This window comes from Schistosoma haematobium, chromosome 4 (genome assembly GCF_000699445.3).
Source record: "Schistosoma haematobium chromosome 4, whole genome shotgun sequence".
NCBI lineage: Eukaryota > Metazoa > Platyhelminthes > Trematoda > Strigeidida > Schistosomatidae > Schistosoma > Schistosoma haematobium.
Genome location: NC_067199.1, coordinates 12,297,765 through 12,325,066, shown reverse-complemented (window position 1 = coordinate 12,325,066; position 27,302 = coordinate 12,297,765). Strand labels below are relative to the sequence as shown.

The window sequence follows — 27,302 nt, the reverse complement described above, 5'->3', positions numbered from 1 at the left end:
TTTGACATTACATGCACTGTGTTCAGATGTTAGGCAGTTGGAGATAGTTGGTAGGACATCATGGATTTATTTTTTATGCTATTCGACACTCATTAATAAGGTGTATCCGTAACCTTGAGCAAACTGACATTCCCTCTAGGATTTCAATAGTCTAGGATGTTACTGTTCAACTATAAATGCCTTTTATCTCCTAAATCATTGTTCATAACTATTAATGCAACCAAAAGCATAAAGAAGTGTAACTTTTAAAAACATATAGTGAATAGGTCGCACATAAATATAGTGAAATTCTCATATAGAATTGAGTAACTATTTTTTCCCGTCAAAACTAATAACGTTTTTTTTATCTTTATCTCATTCAATCACCATTAGCTCCATTCGGTGTGCTCTACTTTACATTATATCATGATACATTGAATAAACAACTCCATGTAGCTATTCACAAAGCTAAAGTAGGTTGTTTTTTATAGATTAAATTTCATATATATTTTATAATTATGTATATTGTATGTCGTTAGTTGAATTTTCTTCACAAAAGCTATTGCGAATTACATGAGAAGACAGATAGTTTTACAGTATATGGATTCAGTTAAACACGAAATTATATTTTCTAAAGAATCACATACATTGAAATGACACAACATCTTCAATGAAACCTTTATGTATAAAGCTATTATTTCTCATCTGACGGGCAACTGGATGATGAAGACGTGGACATCTGAGGGAAAACACGAAATACAATGAACAGCTCAGGACCAATTAGACGATTTGGACTTCGCAGATGACCTAGCCCTCCTATCCCATACACAAGAAAAATACAGATGAAGACAACCAGTGTAGCTGCAGCCTCTGCATCAATAAGCCTTAACATACACAAGGGGAAAACCAAGGTCCTTAAATACAACACGGCGAACATCAAACCAATCACACTTGATGGTGAAACTCTGGAAGATGTGGAATCCTTCACGTACCTGGGAAGCATCATCATTCAGTTATAAATTGATTCAATAATTATTATTTACAGGATTTTACCAACTGAGTAATTATTATAGGACACAAAATCCAAGCCAAATAGTCAAGGTAAAGAAAAATGGATTGATAATCAAATAAGTAATTACAACTGAAAATACATTGAAAGCCAATGGATAGACTTCACTTCAAGTTATTTAATAAAACGAAAGTACATTGGATTTCAATGAATGAAAATGATCTTGGATCATTATATGAAATTAAGATTGATTTTTTAGGGGACGAGTGATACACAGTATACATATTGTCCGACAATCTGGTTCAAGCCTATTCAAGGAAATAATCAAAATACAATCGTCAGTATTGGGTTTTGTGAAGATTGCAAAGTGTTCACAAACCACCACTGAATACCTAGGAGTATTGGATGTACACTACTGAGGAGTCCAGTGCTTCCAGTGTTTTAATGGTGGTTTTGATTTAAAATCTATGAAAGTTAGTCATCAAAAATAGATATGTTCGAGTAATATCCTGTTCTGTTCAGTTATATTCAAATGTGGATTTTATTAACTGTAAGGATTTGAGTCATTTGATGATAAATATGTCCAAGATATGCTATAAAAAGTTGTGTGTATGGCTTTTAATCATCATGGAACGAGAATCTTGTTCAAGTAAATGAGGCATGGCAACTTAGACCGATGCACATATGTGCCTGGTTCTACTTTGTAGCTGACTGACTGACGTTTGAAATTAAAAAATAAGTTATATCACTAACGAGTTTTATAGAAATTGTAAAATTTTCATAGTTTAAATTACGGACTAATTTCATTTGGACAGTCATTAGAAACCAGAAAGCACTGAACATTTGTACAATACCAACGATCTTAGAATCGATATAACACGATGAGATCATAGATACAAGTTGCTTAGTCTCATACTAAGGCAGAACAGCTATCCAATACTTCATTTGTGATCTAAACTATAAAAAAATGGCAATTAGTATATTCGTACACATTTTCTGAAATTGTTTTCATGGGTGGAGCTACATTAATATGCTTTCTATAACTAGTTCTGACTATTAATGATTGGGGAACTGGTAGTGAATTTGCATGTAATCCCATAAGGGAAACAAAACAAGATGTGTTGATTAAAAAATAAAAGAAACGGAGTGAGAAACAGCGAAATTCCGTCTACAAAATTAAATATTGTAATTTTAATGACGTATCCGTAGTGAAAACACACTGAATGTAACGATGCTTAAACATGAACAGTGCTTAAAACATAGTCCCAAAATCTCAGAAGACCACACGGAATTGCAGAATACATCATCAATACTATTATACTAATTTAAAACAGGAAACACAACAAATTTTAGATAATAAATAAGAACTTTCGTCTAAATTTAAACGAATAGTTTCACAATATTTGGGCGCCGAGTTCATTTTAGATAAATTGGAAAAGGCTCATTGTCCAATAAATAAAATCTAACCAGAGAAGCCCTACACAGTTAGTTATATAATATACCTTTTTTGGCCAATGTGATTTTACATTGGTTTTCAGGATAACCAGACACCATCCAGACTTTCACGTGATAACCCGATCAGTACAGCTCAATCTCGTTTAACAGTAGATCCAGACACCACACAGGCTTAAAATTTGTAGCCCAAATAGTACGGCTTAATCCCGTTTCCAGGAGAACCAGACACCATTCAGGCTTAAACTTTATAACCCGAGCAGAACAACTCAACCCCGCTTCATAGGAGAACCAGACACCATGTAGGCTTTAACGCTACAATCTGAATAGTACATCTCAATCCTGTGGCGCAACCACATAGGTACTAGTCACTTTGGTGGATCAGAGAAGCATTACAAATATGGACAAATAATGTCAACAGACAGGTTAATGTGTCATTAGATTTAATTTTGGAGTTATTAACTATTAAATAATTATAGTTGTATCAAATAACTATTTCTTACTCATCATCATCATCATCACAAACAACAACAACAACATACATTCGACTGTTTAGGTAGCTATTACAATTTGTTTTTCTAATACATCTGTCTAAAATTTCCAACATGTAATCAGACAATTTTAACCTTATTTTTCACACAATAGATACTTTAGTAAAAACTCATTGTATTTTTAATAACATTGAAGTTTAGAATAATCTAGTCATAGGCTTAGGTCATATAAAATTACCAAAGTAAGTTATAGATAATATATGCATGAGAATATATCATTGCATGCAAAAATTTCGATATGTTACGTAATAGATAATTAATGTACACATTAATAAAGTCAAATTTCAATGGTTAAGATCATGAGTCAGTTGAAGCTATGGAAACCCTAGAAGCACTAGACGGCCGTTTCGTCCTATTGTGGGACTCCTCAGCAGTGCGCATCCATGACCTTGCTTCTCTGCGAGATTCGAATTATTATGTGAATATAATTCAATCGTTGTTTATTGGAAAAGAAAGAGTTTTTGACTTCATTGATATGTGATAATTGTAATTCGTTTATTGAAGAAGCTTGTAAAAGATTGTCTAGTAAAACGTTGTAACTATATTAATTTCATTTGTCCAAATCATAATAAATATATAATCTATATCAATTCTATTCCATTTTGATTTATATTATTTTAGAATTTAATTGCAATGGATGCAAATGGTTTATCTGATCCTTATGTTGTATGTCAATTATTACCAACAAGTCATAATAGTACAACACCACGTACATCAACACGACCACAATGTTTAAATCCAGTTTGGAATGAAGCATTAACTTTTGAACCATTTGATGGAAAAAATATTCAATTAAAAACATTAAGGTGGGATTGTATGTGTGTGTGTGTACTTTTCTTTAATCAGTATAGGGTTGTGGAGATTTTAGTGAGTTTTTGATTGAGTTCATGAATAGATTGATGTTAGACCACCATTGAAAACTTAGAAGCATTGGATAGTTGTTTCATTTTATTGTTTCCGTTACATAGATTATAACAGGCATTTATTTATAGTTTTTAAGTAAACATTATTAATACTCAAGAACTGTATAGTATTTACTGTTCAGTTAGGAACATATTCACTTGTATATTCATTATTAGATAGTTATAAGAAGTACTGTATTTAGATTACATGATCTTTAACTATTATCAATATGGTGTATCTTAAATATTTAAGAAAACTATTTATATCTTTAAGGGTTTATATTAACATTAATCACTGCTACTTAAGAGTATCAATTGATTAAACCAATTGGAAAACTAATTATCATACGTAGCTCTTAAAAAAACCTTCCCTATTCAGAATAAATTAGTTTTAGTTGAAAATTCACATTAATTATCATTATTGCTCTCAATGGATTTTATTGAACCATTACTATATATTTAAAGTTTGATTACTACTACGACTACTACTACGACTACTACTACTACTACTACTACTACTACTACGACTACTACTAATACTACTACTGCGAGTACAACTGATACTACTACTATTCCTGCTACAACAACTACTACTACTATTATTATTATTACTACTACTACTCCTGCTACTACTACTACTACTACTACTACTACTACTACTGCTAAATATTAAACCAACTTCTATCCGGTCTACTCGATAATATCTTGATAGAATAGCTTCAACACTAAAAATATAATCAAATAACTTGTTTTTTTAAAGACCCATCAACTACGATGTATTCAAAGAACGTGTACAAAACAATCTGTGTCTTTTACAATAAACTATTTAAGTAGTATTAACATACTGTAGATTAAACAGAATTTTCGTTGATAAATTACTAACTCTTTAAGATTTAAAAATACAAACATAACCATCAAATAAAGTTATTTATCATTTGACTATAAATAATTGTTGTCATATATTACATCCAGATTAAACATTGTAATTCGTAGCTCCTTAAACTATAATTAAGCAACTATTAGGCAGCCTCTGATATTCTCTAATTCACTTGTTCATATCAATCCATGATGAAAATTACTTAGAAATTCATCATGACTCCAAAAAAAAGAATACAATTGGATATCTCTCTTGTTCAAATAATAACACAGACTGTTAGTATACATCAATCGGAACATTCAAGTAAACAATACCGACTAAATTTAAAATTCACCCCATTGCACAAACTAGTGGCTATGAACGCTCAATAGCTAAGTGGATGACGCGATGGTGTTTGAAGTGAACGGTACTGAGTTTAAGTCCCAGCGTAAACATCAGCTCTGAAATACAGGTACACCCAGGTGACGAGTCCCAACTGGGATGAAACGCGCGTTCTGAATCCCACTGCTAACCACTATCCATCTTTGCTTACAATCCTTGTGAATTAAGGCAATATCAAGGCAATCCACACAGGGTGTTCATACGCCAGTAAGAGACTGATCAGTTGCAGTTCTAAACATCAAACAGACAATATCAAATGAACTTTTAGTATACAGTTAGTGAGTATGAAATAATCGGTCAATAGTGTTTCTTGTTAACATTTATTTCTCCACCATATCACCAATTTTGGTGCATGCTACTGATATCAACAGATATAAGTAGCATGTATCATCCATCAAAAGTGAAATACCTGGAAGCAGAAGGTTAAGAAAATCAAAGAAAAGAAAACGACAACAAACGATAATTGATGTGGAAATGAAAGAACAATGAAGTCTGTGATAATTGATTGATATTTTACAAATGAATTATTTATTGTAAAGTTCTCAGATTTTACTCTAATATATTCTATAATTTTGTATTCACACACATTTGATTGTCCCTATTTATGTTCCCATTCATTATACAATGATTTTTTATTATCTATATTCAGTAAATAATCTCTCAGTTACCATATTAAAACTTGATATTTGTTTCTATGTTATGTAACTAATCAACAAATAATTTATATTTTCTATATACAGTAAAACAAAATTGATTATTAATCTCATATTCATTCATTTTTGTTTATTGTTTTATTAAACTATTCAATTAATCTTTTATCTTCAGAAGGGGTTTTGTGGAGATTTTAGAAATTTCAATAGTTGAAATCATGAGCTAGAACACCATGGAGACCTGGACGCAATTTTATGGATTGGTTGAAATTAGACATTAACACAATTAGATGCCGGTCGACTCATTGGTCTGGAGGTTAAGCATTCGCACGCGAGATTGATAGGTCCTGAGTTCGAATGTCGCTGGAAGCAGGATCGTGGATGTGCACTGCTGAGGAGTCCCATACTAGGACGAAACAGCTGTCCAGTGCTTCTAGGTTTTCCATGGTGATCTAGCTTTAATCTTTCATTTATTTAAAGAAAAAAAGAGGTTGACAGATAATTCCCATTTAAACATTAAAATTAAAACACGAAGTTCATCGAAGGGAACTCTTTTCAACGAATTTATTATCAAGCTGTACAATCACATATATATATATATGAAAATTCTTTGTTAAAGTTCTAATTCCGTGAGGAAATATGAACATGAATAACCAAGATGACGTAATAGAAAGATTATGATACCAGGTTATGTAATACGAGTAATAACAATAGATTTAGTGATTATAATAAGATGATTAAAATGTTTTTGTTATAATCATTAAAGGTCATAGAGGTATAAAAAATAAATGAGGTGATATAATGAGCATTTACGAATAAAATAATTAGAATATAAGACATAAGTAAAGGGGGGGAATGCAGTAATAATAATAATAATAATAATTATTATTATTATTATTATTATTATTATTATTATTATTGGATAATCAAAATAATTAAGGCCAAGGTAACGATAACGATAAGACGTATTTCTTTTGTACGCATAGTTCTGGTTTAAGCTCCTGGATGGTAAGAGCTTCGGCTATTTTTAAAAGTTGGATGCGAAGTAATCTGGGTAGATTTGAACGAATCATATAAACAACTTTAAAATCAAATTGTGGATCTGTAGAATGGTTATAGTCGATTAGGTGTTCAAGTATAGAACTCCTAACTGCTTTCGTTTCACCCTTATAGAACCAATCTGGGATATAGGTGTCATTACCAAGGTTTGATTTGATAATTTCGAATAAATTGAGCATTGGGTTGATTGTTATTTTTATTATTATTTTTATTTATAACAATCTGGGATATGTTCCCGTATCCGAATTGAAAGCAAGCGCTGGCTACGGCCAATGTACTAAACAATTATTCTAAAAAAATAATATCACTTTAATTAGATTAAAAGTTTTCTGAAAACAACTAATCATTATATTCAAAGTATCATAAATGAATTTACTTATTATAAAATAAAGAATAAATGATTGATTTTGTTACATATTACTAATTTAACCTCATTTCTACAATTCAATAAATCCGCTTATTTTATTTATTTATTTGTTTGTTTGTTTGTTTAAGGTCAATCATTAAAGCAACAGAATTGAATACGGATGTTTCTAGAAAATGAATGTTACTCTCTACGCCTTTTTTTTAAAAAAAATAAAAATCTATAATCAAAGGATTCCATACTTTTCCTCATTTAAATAAAAATTACTGTCTTTTATTGAATAAAGATTAAATTGTTTTAAGGTAGTAGGCTAAAAGTATTATGATTGTGTATTCTGTGTAAATAGTGACCGATTATTATTTTATTTTAAATTAAGAACAAGCTTTAAGTGCATTTTTGTTACACATAAAATACCTTAAACTAAGTGTTAAACTGTCATTGTTGAAAAAAAAGTGGTATTACCTCAAGGTTGTTTTTTGTTTTTTGATGAAACATGGTTAACAATGGAATTGAGTACGTAGTTTTTATTCTTTTTTGGGGTTACACTGTTAGTCATGTTCTATCTTTGATATTAAAACTTGTGTTCTCAAAGACTATATCGACGTAATCCATATAGGAAACATATATGTCAACCAATGGTGCACATGTGCTCCAGTATCCTGTGGGAACAAATGGAGTATGAACCAATTTTCGGTCACCGGCTATCATGGGACTGCATCTACTTTCGATGCTCCAATGTCTTGTGGATCAGACCTTCATGTCGAAGGCTTAGGCTGTGGACCCCTAGGTAAACCACCTGCTTCGGTTTGGGCACCCTGGCAGTATTCCAGCCCTCACACATATCAAATGAGATTTGTGTGGCGTATATGTATTCGGTGCCTCCTTGTACCAATATCTATCTGTTAAAATAAATAAAATAAACAAATATGTCAACCAAGAGTCATAATACTAAACAAAAATATGACATAAGTTCTTAAATAATTTTCAGTTTTACAAAAATAGCAAAATTGTAACTTTAAACGATGAAATTTTTTCACGGCTTGGACTAAATTATAAACTGTCCCTGAAAATAAAACATCGCTCACTGTATGTTATAACTTATTTACTCATGTCTGTTACTCCTCATGGAGGAGCATAGACCGACCATCAGCATTCTCTATCCAACCCTGTCCTGGACAATCCTTTCCACTTGCTTCCAGTTGCTAATCATTCTTTTCATGTCTGCTTCCCATTCCCGACGTAGTGCGTTATTCGTCCTTCCTCTTTTCCATTTCCTCTTAGGACTCCGGGTTAGCGCTTACCTCGTGATGCAGTTTGGTGATTTCCGTAATGTATGTCCTATTCACCTGCAAAGTTTTCTAATTTCCTCTTCAGCTGCAATCTGGTTTGTTCTCTCACACAGTGGGCTGCTGCCGATGGTATGCAGCCAACGTTTATTAAGTATTTTACGTAGGTAACTGTTTATAAATACTTGCACTTTTTTGATGATGTTTACGGTAGTTTCAGCTCCGTACAGTAGAACCGTATTGATGTTCGTATTGAAGATTCTGAATTTGATGTTGGCTTACAGATAGTTACTTTGAGGTCCATTTGTTCTTCAATTGTAGGAATGCTGTTCTTGCTTTGTCAATCCTTGCCTTTAGGTCTGCATCCGATCCTCGTTATTCATCGATGATGCTGACCAAGTACGTGAAAGTTTGAATGTCATCCAGAGTTTCTCCATCAAGTGTGATTGGACTGGTGTTCTCCATGTTGTATCTGTATCTATATCAGGTCTACTGATGCAGAGGCTGCAGCTACACTGGTTATCTTCATCTGAATTTGCTCGGGTGTATGGGATAGAAGGTCCATGTCATTTACGAAGTCCAAATCGTCTAGTTGATTCTAAGCCGTCAATTTTATTCCGTGCTTCTTCTCAGATCTGTAACAGTTAATCTAAGATTCATCAAGGAAAGTATAATCTTTTTTATACACAACTTTGTATATCATTCACTGACACACTGATACGTTTCTTAAGAGTAAGCTTCTTACATTACATTACACAATATTAAATTTTTAGTGAATGAGAACAAAAATAGGGACAATCAAATGTGTTTGAATACAAAATTATAGAATATATTAGAGTAAAATCTGAGAACTTTACAATAAATAATTCATTTGTAAAATATCAATCAATTATCACAGACTTCATTGTTCTTTCATTTCCACATCAATTATCGTTTGTTGTCGTTTTCTTTTCTTTGATTTTCTTAACCTTCTGCTTCCAGGTATTTCACTTTTGATGGATGATACATGCTACTTATATCTGTCGACATCAGTAGCATCCCCCACAATTAATTATCAATTATATGACAACACTATTTATTAAACTTAGAATCTATAAATATAGTTGACTATAGAACCATCAGAACTGTACTAATATGGCCTAAATTCTTTGACTCTATTCTCTTGTATCATAATTATACTTACTACTAAACGGTAATAAGCTAAATCATTATGTGTGAAAATTATATTTGACATAATCTCAGCGATTGAAATTTAAAATAATTCCAACGTGTCATCCAGCTAACTTGTCTGGACTTGATTATTACCCTGAAGAACTTCTTTATATTTGGCACTCTATTTCTGTCAAACTATTCGTTCTAATCTTGACGAATATTCGTATAAGGTAATAAGCTAACCCTCAAAATTTATAAATCATAATTGGCATTTCTTTTTTCACTCTATTTACAAACAGTCGTAATGAAACTGATTTGGAACTAATGAAAAAATTAATAGGATTTCTTATTTCCCAATCATTATTAATGTCAATATAGATTTCTAAAATGAACAAAACTTGACTAAGAAATATGTATATTATCAGAATGGGTTTTGTGGAGATTTTTAGAAATTTCACTGGTTGAAATCATGAGTCAATTGAAGCGAGACACTCATTCTGAAAGTAATAATCACCTGCTCACTAGTGACTGACTTCAGGAGACAATCCTGGAGTTCTAGTGAGACGTCGTTACCAGGTCTGTTGTGAGATGGGAACTCACTGAAGACAATGGCATACGGTGGCGCAACTTCGTGGATTGGTTGAAGTTAGACATTAACACCGTTGGATGCCGGCCGACTCAGTGGTCTAGTTGGTTAAGTGCCTAGAGCGAGACTGATAGGTCCTGGGTTCAAATCTCGCGGGGGGAGGGATCGTGGATGCTCACTGCTGAGGAGTTTCATACTAGAACGAAACGGCCGTCCAGTGCTTCCAGGTTTTCCATGGTGGTCTAGCTTCAATTGACTCATGATTTCAATCAGTGAAATATCTATAATTAACATATGGCTTATTAACTGACTCTAGTCAATTATTTATTCGAAAGAATAGACTGATGAATACTGACTAAATAAACGTTTATTTCTTTTAGAAGTGATAATCTAATTGTGAGACATTGTGAGACCTCAATACATAGAAGATTCTTATATGTGAATATAAAGGATAAATGTCAACCAATCTATTCATAAAACAATGTACATATATACATATATATAATCTGAAAAATTTATCATTGACTGTTATGAACCATTATCATCAATAAATCATGCATTTACTTTTTTTCAATCTGTCATATATTGCATGTATCCATTTCTTTTTTTGTTGTTGGTTAGATAAGATAATTCTTATTAGTAATTGATATATACTAAACGATTTTCGAAATTGGAATGAATTAGATCGTTGCATTTGTCCTAGTTTTAGACTTTTCATATGGTTTTACACACCTACCTAATTAAGCCTGTTACTTCTCATGGAGGAGCATAGGCCGCCCACCAGCACTCTCTATCTAACCCTGTCATGGGAAATCCTTTCCAGTTCATTCCAGTTGTTATTCATCCTTTTCATATCTGCTTCTATTTCCCTACGTAATGTGTTATCTGGACTTTCTATTTTCCGCTTCCCTATACTTATTGTCTATTAAAGAACCAAAAACAGTGAAAAAAATTCATAACAACTAAACACTTTTGAACGATTGAAGCAAAATTCTATGGTTCACATTTTCAAATTTTGTTAATTTTATATCTTGAAAGGTTGTTCTCTTGATATACTGTTTATAACTGAGCACTAGAACACCAAAACACTTCCAAATCACAATAAGAAGACAGAAGACTAATGAAAGGAATATTATTCCAAACAGTGTCAATTATAGTACAAAATTGTCAGGTATTTATAGTTTCTAGTAAGAACGAAAAAATCATTACAGTCCACCCATCCGCATACAGGGGGTTATTGACGTTATCCAATCAGGAAGCTACACTTAGAAATTCTAGAATATTCTACCAAATGGTGATTGGATCGAATATCTTCAGCTCCTTCTGAGCCTCCTATGGCTTCCTCGAGTTCACCCGTGGTCCGCCGTCACAGTTAAATTGTAATGTACTACAATTCTATGAGTTCTTACATAATTTCAAACTTGAGGAATTATGGACTCATGACAAAAACTGTATTTAAATTTTACAATTCTTTATACAAAATATATATACAAATAATTTTTAATAACTGATATAAAGCCTCTAGTGAAAATTATTCTCTCATATAGAGCATTAACTCATTAAATGAACAGAAAAATGCCCTGAAACGCTAAACGTTACACTTTTATTAAACATTGAATAAGGATGATTAACCTCATACAAAAATATTTTATTATTATAATGAAATCTTATTTTATAATTTAGATTAGCTGTACTTGATGAAGATTTGTATGGTTCTGACTGGCTTGGAGAATATCGATTACAATTATCTCAATTGATTCCTAATCGTTTAACCGATTTCTCAGTTCCACTTGGCCCACATAAACCGGTAGTTTTATTGTTTTTATTGTATATAATAGTTTTACCAAAAGAATGTAGTGAATTTATTACTTCTTACAAGCTTCAACTTGTATTTACTTCATTAATATTGTACTTTGTATTACTTACTTACTTACGCCTGTTACTACCAATGAAGTATCCGCCGCCAACCAGCATTCTTCAACTCACTCTGATACTCTGTATCATTTTGTCAAAAATAAATTATTAGAAAGTACTGACACTCCATGAGTCAAGATCAGAAAGAAGCTATTCGATTCCAAACATCTATCACGTAACACATTCACATAGAGTAGATGTAAACTTCTCAATAGTATTTGATAAAAACCAGCTATATCTGGTATTTAAAAAAACTATGATTGTTACATATTACGCTTTACCAACTGTTTACAATTTGATTCTGATTAGAAATATGATGCTTTAAGATATTTAGTTGTTAAATATAGAAATGATATAGCACATACGATTGTGTAAGCTACAAATCAACTATGAAACTGAACCTAATCATTGACTAGTGACCATAGATTTGGCCATTGCTTCGGGGGTAGTTAAAATTACAAATCGTTACATACCAACTAATACTCAGCATATCAATCAGATTTATTGAGGTGAAGTAACAATTTTCAATCTACATAAAACAAAAGAAGTGATGCCAGAAGATGTTTAGAGATAATTAGTTAGAAACTCTTAGTTTTACATACTTAAATGGGATTTCATAGTGTCGTTTATAATACGAAATGGAAGCAAACTCTGGATTTGAACCATTAATTAACATGTTACTGAACAGTTTCTAGAATCATCAAAAATCAGGTATCATTTAAAACACCCGTGTCTTCTAGGTTTGACATCTCTCCACATTGTATCCTTACTACTTTACACCATGGATCAGTTTCAAAACCTTTAAGTTCCAAAGATAACACAAAGAATTTTTTATCGATGATTTTTTGATGTAGCGCGATCTATAAACTAATCTCATCAATAAGTAGACATTTTTATTTTCGATTTCTTTCTCTATTTACGTGTTTCAAGACATTTTTCGCTTAAATATTAAATAAACTAATTTATGTAATTTATTACAATAAATCAACTTAATGATAATAAAGTTTTATCTTATTTACTAGATACAACGTGGTGAATTTGATTTAGCGTGCCCAACACGTGGTAAAATACAACTAGGTCTTGGCTATTTAGAAGATCGTAAACAATTATATGTTGAAGTAATTCGTTGCGCTAATTTAGCTCCAATGGATCTTAATGGATTCTCTGATCCTTTTGTCAAACTGTAAGCTGTTGCTTTTATTAACTTGATATAAATTCTATTATAAATAATGGTATACTAATTGATTACTAAATTTTGATAAATATCACATTGTTACCAACCTAGTATTGATCAAATATCATTGAATAAAGTTTAAATTTCGATTACCGAATTAAGTGACTGAACTGTATTTACTACTCGGTAGTTAAAAAAGTTTACTAGAAACCCTTGAACATTAGCCACTACTTAATGGTTAGTTAGTAGTAACGTGCTAATTCGACAGGAAATCAATCAGTAAAACACTATACATTTATTCGGTTGACGAGTTGTAAATAGGACGTAATGCGCATTCTGGATTCCATTGCTGGCCACCATTGTCTGTGTATATGAATTTAGGATTGTTTGTAAAATAAAATAGAATCGTTAATGTTGAAATGACCAACACACAATGATAACTTAAATGAGCTTATACGTGAAATGAAACTGTGAGTTTATTGATCAGAACAGATATGAGTAACAAAGTGACAAAGAAATAATGATTTAATTACAAATCAGATTAAATGTGGATGACCACACAGTGCACGCATTCGGTAAAAGAGAATAATGCAGTGGGTTGAGTACTAAATAAATTGTCCTCAAGTTAAGAAGATTGATTGTTATCTTGCAACGAAATTAATCTTATTCAGATATTATTCCCATTGTTATTTTTATCTACATTTCTTTGTATTATTATTATTATTATTATTATTATTATTACAATCATCATTGACTTATGAGAATATAAAAGTACTGAGCTTGTAAGCACACTATTCAAATTAGGTAATTCTAAAATTAAGATTATCAGTGACTTACTGGCCCAGAGGTTGACTAAAATAAGAGAAGGGGTTGAACATATTTCCTAAGCACACACTTCTCTGATTTTTGAATCCGAATGACTATTACTTTTGCCATTTGTAAAAAGTTGAGTTTGACTGACTTTGATATAAAATTACTAACCTAATGAATCATTGTAAATGATTGACTTAAACTGACACTATGATTATTTTGAAATAAATGAGCCATTGTTAGCTGAATATTATCTTCTTCGATCTTAACGTAAGGTAATGAGAGTTTTAATCTTAAAGAAGGTTCCACATTTCACGAGATTGCACAAGCATGATGATTGAGTTGAAATTAAGATTAGGAGCTTTTTTTCGAATTTCTCCAGTTGAGGATAGTATTTAAATTCTTCGATGTTTTGAAATTTATCAGAATGGGGTTTTATGGAGATTGTAGTAATTTAATAGTTGAATTTATCAGGCAATTAAAGCTAGTTCACCATGAAGAACCTGAAAGGACGTTTCGTCCTCGTATAGGATTCTTCAGAAATGAACACCCACGATCGCGCTAGCGGGATTCGAAATTTATTGACTTACACGACAGAAATGAATGAATAATTCATGTGAATGAAAGAAAACCTTTTGAATGTATCTTTGTTACATCTTTCGTTAACTTTGGAAATTAATCAGACTGTTTAAAGGAGTTCTTATAATTGAGGAATATTTATTAATGAGAAAACCTTTTTATTCATTAGTTATGAGAAAATAGTATGTGGAATATTGTGTCCTAGAAGACGATAATCAGCTTTATGACATTCGAAGTAATTCATGTTGCAATATTGGTCAGTCACTAGTTGAAACTTTTAATTATTATTAGTTATGTTTTGTGTTTTAAGTCTTGGTACTTTCTCGTGAGTTTAAGAACCTCAAAACCTGTTTTTGATAGAAGGATACAGAAAGATTATATATAAATTCAATTCCACGTTTATATTAATGAGTAGTGAAATTCTAATAAAACAACTCTACGAAATGGCTATCTTATTTTTCGAAACCTATCATATAATAAAAAAAATGATTCATCTCCAGAATACAACACTGACTTGTGGATTGTCATTAGCTTCAATCATAGCTCTAAAAAATTAGTATTAATCGAGGCTTTTCAGATTTTCATGGATATCATTTAGTGAATTTAAATTCATATCTAAACTCAGAAATACATTGGATATTATGAACATCATTGAATGTCAGAGATTAGTGACGACCTCATTTCAGACTGGTTGACTCTACTGGTTACAACTTCTGGCAATTGGACCCTAGTTTTTATCCTAGTGATTCTAATTTTGTTGTGTCTTTAATCCCGGCTAGTTATCACGTGATTTATTCTCCAATCGAAATACGACTTATTCAATCTTAGTACTGTGTTAAATCAATGACGTCCGAGTGGTATGAGTAGCCTACAATCTTTATTGGTCCTTTGTTCGCCTAGCCCGTCCACTTGAATCTAGAACGCCAATAATAGCTCCCACTATACGAATCCTTTATTTCAAACATACTCTGTTTATGTGCCAGCCAAACAGACCGCACCATACAATAAAATAAGAAATAATATTTATACGAGTTCAAGCTCAAAAGTGGCTGTGAAAGTGGAGGTTGGTGGTAATTAATAAGCTGAGTATAATTTAAAAATAATAAATCGTATCATAATAATAATCTATGGGTCAAAATGAAGCTTATAATAAGAGGAATATAGATAATATACTCACTGAACAGTTATACTTCGACGCCCAACTAAAGGTCGTGAAAAACAGACTAGAGAAGATCAGGCTGGTTTTCGACCTGGACGTGGTTGTATAGATCAGATATTCACACTACGTCAGGTTCTAGAACACAGACACACATTCAAACGCCCCACAATCGTAGTATTTCTCGACCTTAAGGCAGTATTCGACTCTGTTGATCGTAAGGTTCTATGTCAGTGTTTGTTATTGAAAGGACTACCAAAAAAGTAAATTAACCTTATAAGGGCTCTCTACTCGAACACAACTGGTCGAGTGAGAGCTTATGGAGAACTGTCATCAGAATTGATTACCTCAAGTGGTGTTCCTCAAGGTTGTCCACTCTATCCATTCTTGTTTAACTTTGTCGTAGACGTGCTTTTAGAGATAACACTTCCCTCACCTAAATTTCCAGGGCTTGAACTTTTACCGGGAGATTCACATGTTGACTTAGAATATGCCGATGAAATAGTTCTATTTGGTGAAGACGCTAACAAAATGCAGAGTCTTCTGACCATTCTAAGCAACAATGCATGCATGTTCGGCATGCAATTCTCCCCATGGAAATGCAAAATTTTGCTTCAGGAATGGGTTGCATCGATACCCGAACTAATGATAGGGAGTGTAGTAGATGAGCGTATCGACCGCTTCACCTATCTTGGAAGTCTCGTCAACCCTTGTGGTCTGGTGTGTGACGAAATCTCAGCACGGATACAGAAGGCTCGACTAGCTTGCTTTTGCCAACTTGCGTCATTTATGGCGTAGGCGAGATATCCGTCTATCAACCAAAGAACGGGTTTACTGCGCAGCAGTTCGTCCCGTCCTACTTTATGGTAGTGAAACATGGCCGGTAAGAGTAGAGGATATTCGTAGGTTACTAGTATTCGATCATAGGTGTCTTCGAAACATAGCTCGTATATCCTGGTACCATCGAGTAAACAACGCAGTTGTTAGGAAACGGGTACTAGGTAAGGATGGCAAATCAATTGATGAAGTAGTGGAACTTCATCAGTGGAGATGGCTGGGACACGTGTTACGTATGCCCAACCACCGACTGCATCGACGTGCTGTGTTCAGTGGTATAGGAGTAGGTTGGAAGAAAGCTAGGGGCGGCCAGATCAAAGCATGGCACAAGTCCATGAAGTCACTGACAAGTGGACTGAGTCATGCTGGTACGTGTAGACTACCTGGTTGGGGACCGCAAGATGATAGGAACCGATGGTTAGAGACCCTGAATGACATGGCTCAAAATCGTTTGCAATGGAGCAGATGCATACACTCTTTGTGTTCTCCCAAATTTTGATCTCCTTGTCTCGTTTTTTTTTCTTCTCAAATTTATTTCACTGTATTATACTCTTTAAGTAACATCTCCAAACACTGATCTTTCCGATTACTGCTTATACTCTTACTACCTCTACCACTACGGGATTTGAATCGAAAACTGCATCTCTGTGCTAATGTGGTGTGTGGTGATCTCGAATCCGTACAAATATGTGTATGTACACTACTGACAAATCTCACATTACAATAATACAGTCGTTCATCATTTTATTTTTCCTGTTTTACAATAGTTCTTTATATAACTTCATTCGTTGATATGATATCTTCTAAATAGATCTTTTTCTTTTTAAATATCTAACTTATGAAGATTTTTTCAACTGATATTCTGTATAGAATAGTTTATATAACAGTTGATTTACTAATACAATAAAGGTATAAATTTAAATGACACCAATATATAAGTTCAATTATATTCCTCCCTTAAAAGGTTTTCTTTACTTGTTTTCTTTCTTCGTAAGTTGCATGCAAATGACTTTTTAGCGTATACATCCATCATATATTTCCTTTCATTTATATATATATATTTAATCTATATCTATAATATGCATAGAAATTGAATGTTTCACTTAAAACTTTCTAAATTGAACATTGAATTCATCAAATAAAATTGACCTACAATTTACGTAACAAATCAAAATATGATTTTTCAAAAATATAAATAAATAAAAATGAATTCATTTCTATTGTTGGCGCTTCATTTAAAACATTTTTTTATTTTTCTTTCTTATTTTTAAAAAAAAATAAACATAAACATAATGAAACTAAATCTTAATTCTGAACATTAACAAAGAAAAAGAAAAAAAGAGAAAGAGAAAGAGAGAAACTAAGCGATAGAGAGAGAGAGTAATAAAGACAGGATAAATCCATTTTTCATTAAAATAAAAAAAGAAAGAAAAGAAAAGAAAAATATTTTATCATAAAATATTATTTATTTAAGGATGAATTTATTTAAAAAACTAAAAAACAACAAACAAAAAACAAAAAAAATAAATTCCTAATAATACAAATCAATAAATAAAAGAAAATGTAAAGGTTAGCGGAGTATTCTTTATTGATTTTAAGATTCTAAGAAGAAAAAAAAGAAGAAGAAGAAAAAGGAAATCTAACAATTTATAGAGGAAATTAGGTTTATGACCTAATTTATTTTTCTCTATTTTTTTTGTTCAAAATAATAAAAAAAACTAAAAAAAATGTAATTAAAACTAACGATATAATTTTTTTATTATGTAATGTAAGCTTACAATTGACTTCTTTCTAGATAGATATATTATTAGCCTAGTTTATTATTAATTGAATATAATAATAATAATATAAGTATTAATAATAATACAACTGTTGAATACATAATGTTTACTTTTTCTTTTTTTTCTCTTTTTTTCTTAAAAAAAATAAACAATGAATGATAGAGTTAAGTAAACAATACAGAATGATTATCATAGATACTTATCTTAAATAATTAACTGATGACTTTTCTTTTATGTTTTTCATTTACTTTAAAATAACGTGTTTCTAAGAAATAATAAATATATAGGGAGATTTCGTATATTATAAAATGAGTACATAGATGGTCACGAAATATGTACTCATTTAGTCACATAGGGAAAGGGAGAGGGACAAACAGCTAAAAGCTAGAAAGTTTGTGAAAATTCAAGAGATCCCTTTTATAGAAATATCTTTTATATCAAAATATCTTCTAAGAAGTCCAATATCAGAAAATTCTATGTTTCTATATGCTAAATTTTAGCAGGATTATCAGTTTAGCTTAGTATCTCTTATTTTATATGATTGATACAAGTCCGCAGTAAACCCAAAACTTAGTTTTTATGTTTGTTGACAATTAACAGAAATGGGTGTCATAACTTACTTCCTTATTTACACCTGTTAACCTTTTTGGAGGAGCATACGCTGACTATCAGAATTCTCTACCCTGTCCTGAACAATCCTTTTCAGTTCTTTCCAATAGCTATTCCTTCTTTTCATGTCTGCTTCCAATTCCCGACACAGTATATTCCTTGGTCTTCCTTCCTTCCGTTTCCCTTTAATATTAAGAGTTAGCAATTGCTTCGTAACGCAATTTGATTTCCTCAATATGTTTCCAAAAACTTTCAAAATATTTTTCTAATTTCCTCTTCAGCCAGAAGCTAGTTCGTTCTCTCCAACTGAGTATTTTGAATAGACAACTGTTTGTAAATACCCGTACAATTTTGATGATGTTTTTGGTAGTTCTCCAAGTTTCAGCTCCATACAGTAGGATTGTCTTGACAGTCCCATTGAAGATTCTGACATTGATATCGGTTGACAGTTGTTTTGAGTTCCATATATTCTTCGATTGTAGGGATAATACTCTTGCTTTGAGAGTGTCAGAAACGTTGAGATAACTAATATTTCCTGTCAAGTACAAACCCACGTCACACAGCCTCCTAGTTTGAGATATTATTACAAAGCTATTCAAACCATGACTGACCTCTTACAGGGTTGAGATATTTACATTGGTTGTTTATTAACTAGTGTTAAATATCACTTCTGTTTATAAAATCGTCAAAAATAATACAACTAAAAAATGAATAGAGGAATGGATGTCTCGCTTTCTGTCAGAAATATTTGTCATACTTACTATCCGGCTCAATTTATGACTTAATTCATATTTTATACATTTCGTAGATAGTAGTTTAATATATTTACATGCAACCAGTCAAATAAACATTTCATAAAGTCTGTCTTGGTTGTATTATTAAGTTACTGTACAATAAAGATACTAACTTCTAGTTTATGTCAGCAATATGAATATGTTGTAGAGACACAATTATACAATGTGAAACGGCATTTTAGCAGCATTTATTAACAGATACTAGTAGATACTAAAATGTATGTAACAAATTATTTGAATATTATCAGAAGAGAGTTTTGTAGAGATTTTAGTAATTAAATAGTTAAATTCATGAGTCAATTGAAGATAAACGACCATGAAAAACTTAGGAGCACTGGACAGCAGTTTCATCCTAGTATGAAACTCCTCAGCAGTGCGCATCAACGATCTCTCTCCGTGGGACTTGAACCTGGGACCTATCAGTCCTGCGTGCAAATGCTTAACCTCTAGACCACTGAGTCGGCCGACATCCAACGGTGTTAATGTCTAACTGCTGAAGAGTCCCATATCAGAACGAAAATGTCATCCAGTGCTTCCAGGTTCTCCATGATCGTCTGGCTTCAATTGACTCATGAATTCAATTATTTGAATATATATAAATAACTTTTAAACTGCTAATATATCTGTATTCCAAACTCATACTAAACGACAAAGAGTGTCTTTAGTTAGGTAATCACTGGAAACCAAGATTTATTACCTAGTTGATTCATTTCAATTTGGGACTACTCAGCAGTGGGGATTTACTGTTTTGACAGTGATTGAATTCATCACCTTCAGCTCTTTCAAGAAGTGATTAACTTTGATTACCTAATACTTCTAATTCCATACATTTAGCACTGAATATTTTATTAAGTTTTCGTTGTGCATTTATTAAATTAAAAAGAAATCAGTGATTGTATTATACACACTATTTGAGATTTTATTATATATTTATGTTATATATGTATTTGTATTTTCCATAAACATAGATACCTTCGACCAGATAAAACTAAGAAAACAAAACAAAAAACTCAAGTCAAAAAAGCTACTCTATTTCCAGAATTTCATGAAGTAAGTTATCAAAATAAGTCATTTCCTGATTGAATATTAATTATAAATATTTTCAGAAATTGGTGACTGTTTAATCTTGGATGTTTAGTCGTGGATGTGCGCTGCTGAGGAGTCCCGCAATATGTCGAAACGGTTGTCTAGTGCTTCCAGGTTTTTCATAATGGTCTAGCTTCAATCAACTCATGATCTCAACTATTAAAATTACTGTAATATCTACACAAAAATACCCCTTCTGATATTAATCTTGTCTAAATCAATAATAATGGTTGGAAGCAAAATTATAGAGTTGAGAGTCAATTATATCTTTTCAGTAATATCAAAATATCTTACAGTAAAATGAAATCTTTGCTATTCATTAGTTTTCATATGTTTTGATAGAGAAATGAGAAGACGGTGTTGATCTGAAAAATGTGATGTATTTGTGCTATACATTTTGAACAATCTGGTCATACATATACTTGCTAAGGTATATTATATGAAAATTAATAAAAGTCAATTAAATGTAAATTCACGTAAACAAAGAAATAAAGGAGAAAAAAGATTGACATCATATAGAAAGAATGGGAAATTGTCACAGTGCCCTAGATCATAAAATGGCTTAAGGATTACCAGAGTAAATTCAAGGTTACGACAACTTGTTTTTGTATACATGAGGAAGGTTTAAATTTACGAATAGCCAAAGCTCTAAATATGGGAATTCGTCTTTGAAAATTCCTATACAACGTTTTAAAAGCTGTATCGATGTCAATTCTGTGTTTTGCTATCGATGAACATGAGTTTCTACTCCCCACGTTGATCAGAACATTTGACATTAATTGGTTTTGAAGCCATCTAAGCACATGTTCCATAACCCTTGATTGTTTGGTTCGAAATGTATAGCGTAAATATATCATATTTTTCAGATCAACTATGTCTTCTCATTGCTCTATCGAAGTTTATAAAAGGAACTAATTGCTTAATTCTCTAATACTAAAACCCTAGTTTAGGGCCTCTAAATATGTATATACATACATATAATTTCAAAATTATCATTATAATTTATATACTGTAATAAGTTATACCTTAATCTATCATCGCATGTTACCATGTCAACGATTTAACCCAAAAACACAATAAGGATTAATTTTCACTTAATCTTATTATTTTCTTCTTTTCAATCTATTTATCTGTAACAAAATATTGAAAAGAAAAATGATATCTATGAACAATGAAAATTAGGAGAAATTGACAAAGGTGATCATGAACCAATAAATATTAGTTGATAAACTACAGAAAACCAGGAAGCAGTAAAGATTAGAGTCGACTGAAGAAACTATCTGAATAAAAGATTGTTTACAGATGTCAGTAGTAGGATATAAACTCACATTTTGTGAAGTTTGGCACTCATCAGTGAGATATATTTGAAATATTGATGGGAACGATGCTGTACATCAGATGTGAATCTGTATAATTCAATTTGAATATATCAGCTTGACAGGACTTCATCTTACGGCTTGAATAGATCAGGGGTACCATCTTTTTACCATGAAACTGAATATCATTTATTTCAGGACTAATCATTTCTTGCTTCTGCGTGTCAACTAGTATAAAATCGAAAGTGTCCTGGCAACTAACATACGACAATTTTACATCTAAACATATTGTTTGTGATGTTAAATCATTCAGAAAGAACTTGATCGCGATTAAGGACTAAAAACTATATTAATTACTAATCAATCATCAGTCAGCATATAACTATCATGTCACTAAAATCTTTGAATTCACAATTCATGACTTTTCACTGAATTGCTTTAGAATATCCATCTAAAAATCTGTCATCAGTATCTTTAGTTGGATTGTTAGTAAAGGTTTTTTGTGCATTTATCATTTATCGAAGAGAATGTATGGTAACATCTAAGTTCAATTTTATCCTATCATTCACTTTGTCACCTGTAACAAAACATTTAGAGCAGGAAGAGTTAGAGAAATTGAAACTTTGTAGAAATTGTCAATTATATTATTACTTCCTTTTCTTTTTCTCTCCCTGATTATCTACTGACCAATGTCGTTATGTATATTTTTTCCTTCTATAACGTACCTAATTAAACATTTCATTAATCAGTTGATGAAATTTTCCGGGGTATCAGTTTTCCCTTAGCGTATTACTCAGGGCGTTTAGCTCTTCTTCAACCATATCAGTAGTATTTAATAACCAAGAGTTTTGATCAGGTTTCTTTTGTACAACCGAGTTACAAAGATAAAGAAATGTGTGTACTGTCCTATCCACGTACTTTTCTTGTTTAAATTTTTTCTTATTGACCCATCACCTTATGTAGGCCCGTTATTTAATCGTCGTTTAGATCGGATGATGTTTGTTAACGGGCTCTCCACTTTGGCGGCCCGTGGATCTGACTCCAATTAGATCGTAATGAATGTTTGTTATCTCCTATCCTCGTATATAATCATCGACTTAAATCACGTTAGTCAATAACGGATTTAGATAAGTCAAATAACAAGAATGGACTTTTGAATACATATATTTTGTATATAAAGTGAATGGAATAGAATGAAGCAAAACGACGCTCAGTGGAGATGGCTGGTAAGTCAACTCCCCATTTAACTAAGCGTTAATCAATGTTTATAGTTACACAAAAGTAAGTTACAGACATGTGATGAGTAATGAGATAAGAAATGTACACACGCTTACGCGCTCATATAAAAACAGTGAAGATTGATAAGCAGCTAATTAACAAGGTCAGAATGTGACTCAAATAGGATGAATAGAATGGGCTGTCCGAATGCTAGAATAAGGTATATTAGCTTAACATAGTAACCGACACTACAAGCTCTTTTTGTCAATAGGACTTGAATCTTGAAAAGTTGATTGATTTTTTCATAGCATCTATAAAATAATCTATATAATTTTAACGATTTTTAAATAAAAAAAACATTCCTTTATTTATCATTGAAATTTAGACATTTTTCTATGATTTAAATGCATCTGAAGCTGGTAGTCGAACACTTGAAATAACTGTATGGGATTTTGATCATGGTCCAAGTAATGATTTTATTGGTGGTTTAACATTAGGTGCTGGTGCTAAAGCTGAAAGACGTGAATTATGGTTAGCTGTATTTAGACCACCATATCGTCGTATTGAAGCATGGTTTCAATTATCGAATAGAACTGAAAATGGTAATCAATTTACAACACCAGGTGTTTGTGATTAAATTTTTTTTTTATTTCTAAATTATAATATTCATTATTTCATTAAAAATTTACCTCTTATTTCCTTTATTGTTGTTAGCTTACAGCTTAAATCTGTGTAAATTATGTGTGATTTAAATAAAAAAAAGATTTCCACTATTATTACTATTATTATTACTATTACTATCATTATTACTATTATTATTATTATTATTATTGTTTAAACAAACTATGAAGAATGCATTAACACTTTGAATCCGCAATCATTTTTGTTTGTTTGTCTTTCATTTCATTTTATGTTTATTGTATAAATAAATAAATAAAATCATATTGATCAATCTAGTTGACATGTATATTTATTGTGTTTGTGTAAGTTCCCTATGTGTAAATTTTAAATATATTTTTTCTTTATGTTTCCATGTTTGTGTTTATGTATGTACGTGTGTGTGTGTGTGTGTATGTATGTGTGTCGGGGGGGATATGATTGGTTATCTCGAATTCAATCATTCAAATATTATATGTTCAATGTTTGTCTATCATATATATTGTACACTTGATTATTAATTCTGTTATATTTCACCTAGTGTTGTTGTTGTTGTTCTCGTTCTTGTTATTTGCTTCTTTTTTTTAAAAATTCATACTTATTACATTTGCTTCTTTCAATTTGTTTTGAATGAATCTTTTTTTCACCTTGAATGAAAAAAAATCATCATTATTTATTGTTTTAATAAGAGACAACTATTATATTGACATAAATAAAATGATATAGAAAATATATCCATATTTCTTTTTCCTTTTTTCTTCTTCATTGATTTGTTTTTTTGTTTTGTTTTTTTTCTATTGTTGTTGTTTATTTATTCAAAGTGTGAAATGTATAAACAACAATTCAGATGAACAAATTGATTCATTGAATTAATTAATTAATACCTTTATATCCTGCTAATTAATTTTCTAAAAGAAGAAAATTTATTTTTTGCTTGTTTATTTACACAACATTTTATTATTATTATTATTATTACTGTTATTATTATATAAAATGTTTATTTGATTTTACAGAATGTTTATTCGTTTATTTGGTTCTCTTTTTTTTTAAAAAAATGGGGGGGGACAAAATGTTATCTATCATTTTCAGATCTATTTTTTCCTCTTTCTATTGGTGTATTTTTTTCTCCACATACAATATATAAAAAAAAAACAATTTTTTTCTGTGAATTGTTTACTTTTTAAAGTTTATAAAACGAGGAATAGTTGGTCGTTGTTGTTTCTGTTGTTGTTGTGGAAGAGCTCATGTTAAGTGTCTTGATCCTGTGTATGTTTGCGCGTGTATTTATGTAGGAATGTATGTGTGTATGTGCATATATTCTTATGTAAGTGTACATTTTCGATCTTGATTTTATCTATTTAATTATCATAAGGAATATATATGTACTGTGAAAAATATTGTTATTGTTATTCAAATGTTGATTATCAAGTTTAAATTTATGTAATATTGAACAATTGAACAGATTTAATAAAACAATAACACTGAGCAAATGTTTAAGATGATTTTTTTTCATTAATTTTTTTCTATTCTAATATGGAAACAGTGAGATTAGAATTTATGGACGAATCAATCACGTTTAAGATAACAGGTCTTGGATTTTGGCACGAAATTCACTCATCCATTTGGCTAAATAGAGTTTTGGCATTAGAGCTGATGTCAGTTCGTGATGAAAAACCTAAATCTAATTCCTAACATTAACCATCAATTATACGTTATAATTCTAATTACTCACACTAGTTTATAACGTTAATTTAGTCCTACTTATTAGGTGGACACTCACAAGGTCACTTTAGCGTCGCTCAAATGTCATCCATAAATTATAGTCTCACTATGGAAACGAGTTGAATCGAGTAGGGTAATTAGAAATTGAGATTTAGGTTTCATGTCCAACATTTATGTTTTGTGAATTATGTGTTGAAAAATGAGACGAAGTGATAATCAATCAAAGTAAAATATTGTTATTTTAATATGATATGTGTGAAATACCGTGATTACGTCATGTTGATTCTATTGACGAAATGCTTTAGAATAAAGTTCTTAATTTAAAATAAAAACTGTTACAGTTTTCCTGGACTTATGAGATACTTAAGGAAGATATAGTCATGATTTATTGACAAAACTATTTTTTGTCAGTCCAATATTTTTTCTAGTTGAGATCATGATTTAATTGAAGCTAGACCACCATGAAAAACCTGGAAGCACTGGACGACCGTTTCATCCCATTGTGCGACCAATAGGTCCTGGGTTCAAATCTTGCGAGGCGGGATCTAGAATGAGCACTGCTGATGAGTCCCATAATAGGAGGAAACAGCCGTCTAGTGCTTCCAGCTTTTCTATGGTGGTCTGGCTTCAATTAACTCATGATCTCAACTAATAAAATTACTATAATATCCACAAAACCCCTTCTGATATTAATATTTTTCATACAACAAGTCAAGTCTCAAATGGTTTCTACATAATTAAAATCCTAATTTTTATTAGTCTAATCAAAACTTAACCCTGTACTTAATAATGGCTAGTAATAGCTAAAAGTGACGACAGGATATATAAACTAAGGGAAACGATATCCGTTTAGAGACCATACAATAAAAAACAATAAAGTTTGACGATATTACACATTTAATGATTAAATATTAATATATTTTAAACAATCCTACATATTAGAATCAGTGCATGGTAACTATAATGAATAACAATCATGCTTGATCATAAATTATCTGAAGTGAAAAACGATGAACAAAAAAAAAGGATACTGAGTTTAGTCTATTGATAAGTCTAAAATGTACATTTCTTAGAAATTTCAATTTACAATGTAACAAATATTTCCTCTTCTCTATTCTGTTCAAGTGATTCACCATTATTCTTAGTTCTACGACAAAAGTTTTATCAAAACTATAAATTTATCATAGAATTAATTTAACCTTCTGACATTTAATGTTTTTTTTTATGCAAATAGTTTATCCAATAAACGATAACTAATAGTCTGTTTAAAGAATAACGTTGAGGCTTACCTTATGAACAACCTTTGAGAGACACGAAAGTGACCATGGGATTACTCTCTTACTTACCAGGGTCAAAAGAGCGTTAAATATAAATTAATAAGAAGAATTAAAATTAGGATTT

The 27,302-nt window shown here is 31.2% G+C and overlaps 1 protein-coding gene across 1 annotated transcript in view; it reads left to right on the top strand.

Moving 5' to 3' along the window:
* DOC2B (Double C2-like domain-containing protein beta) overlaps positions 1-25,676 on the top strand; it is an 86,635-nt gene extending 60,959 nt beyond the window's left edge. Inside the window, exons 8-13 of the mRNA XM_051215685.1 lie at positions 373-452; positions 3,613-3,797; positions 11,932-12,055; positions 13,185-13,345; positions 20,871-20,952; positions 23,908-25,676. Of these exons, the coding sequence (XP_051066214.1) occupies positions 373-452; positions 3,613-3,797; positions 11,932-12,055; positions 13,185-13,345; positions 20,871-20,952; positions 23,908-24,159 (884 nt within the window). The 3' untranslated portion in view covers positions 24,160-25,676. The remainder of the gene's footprint in view (positions 1-372; positions 453-3,612; positions 3,798-11,931; positions 12,056-13,184; positions 13,346-20,870; positions 20,953-23,907) is intronic.
* Positions 25,677-27,302: the final 1,626 nt, after the last annotated feature.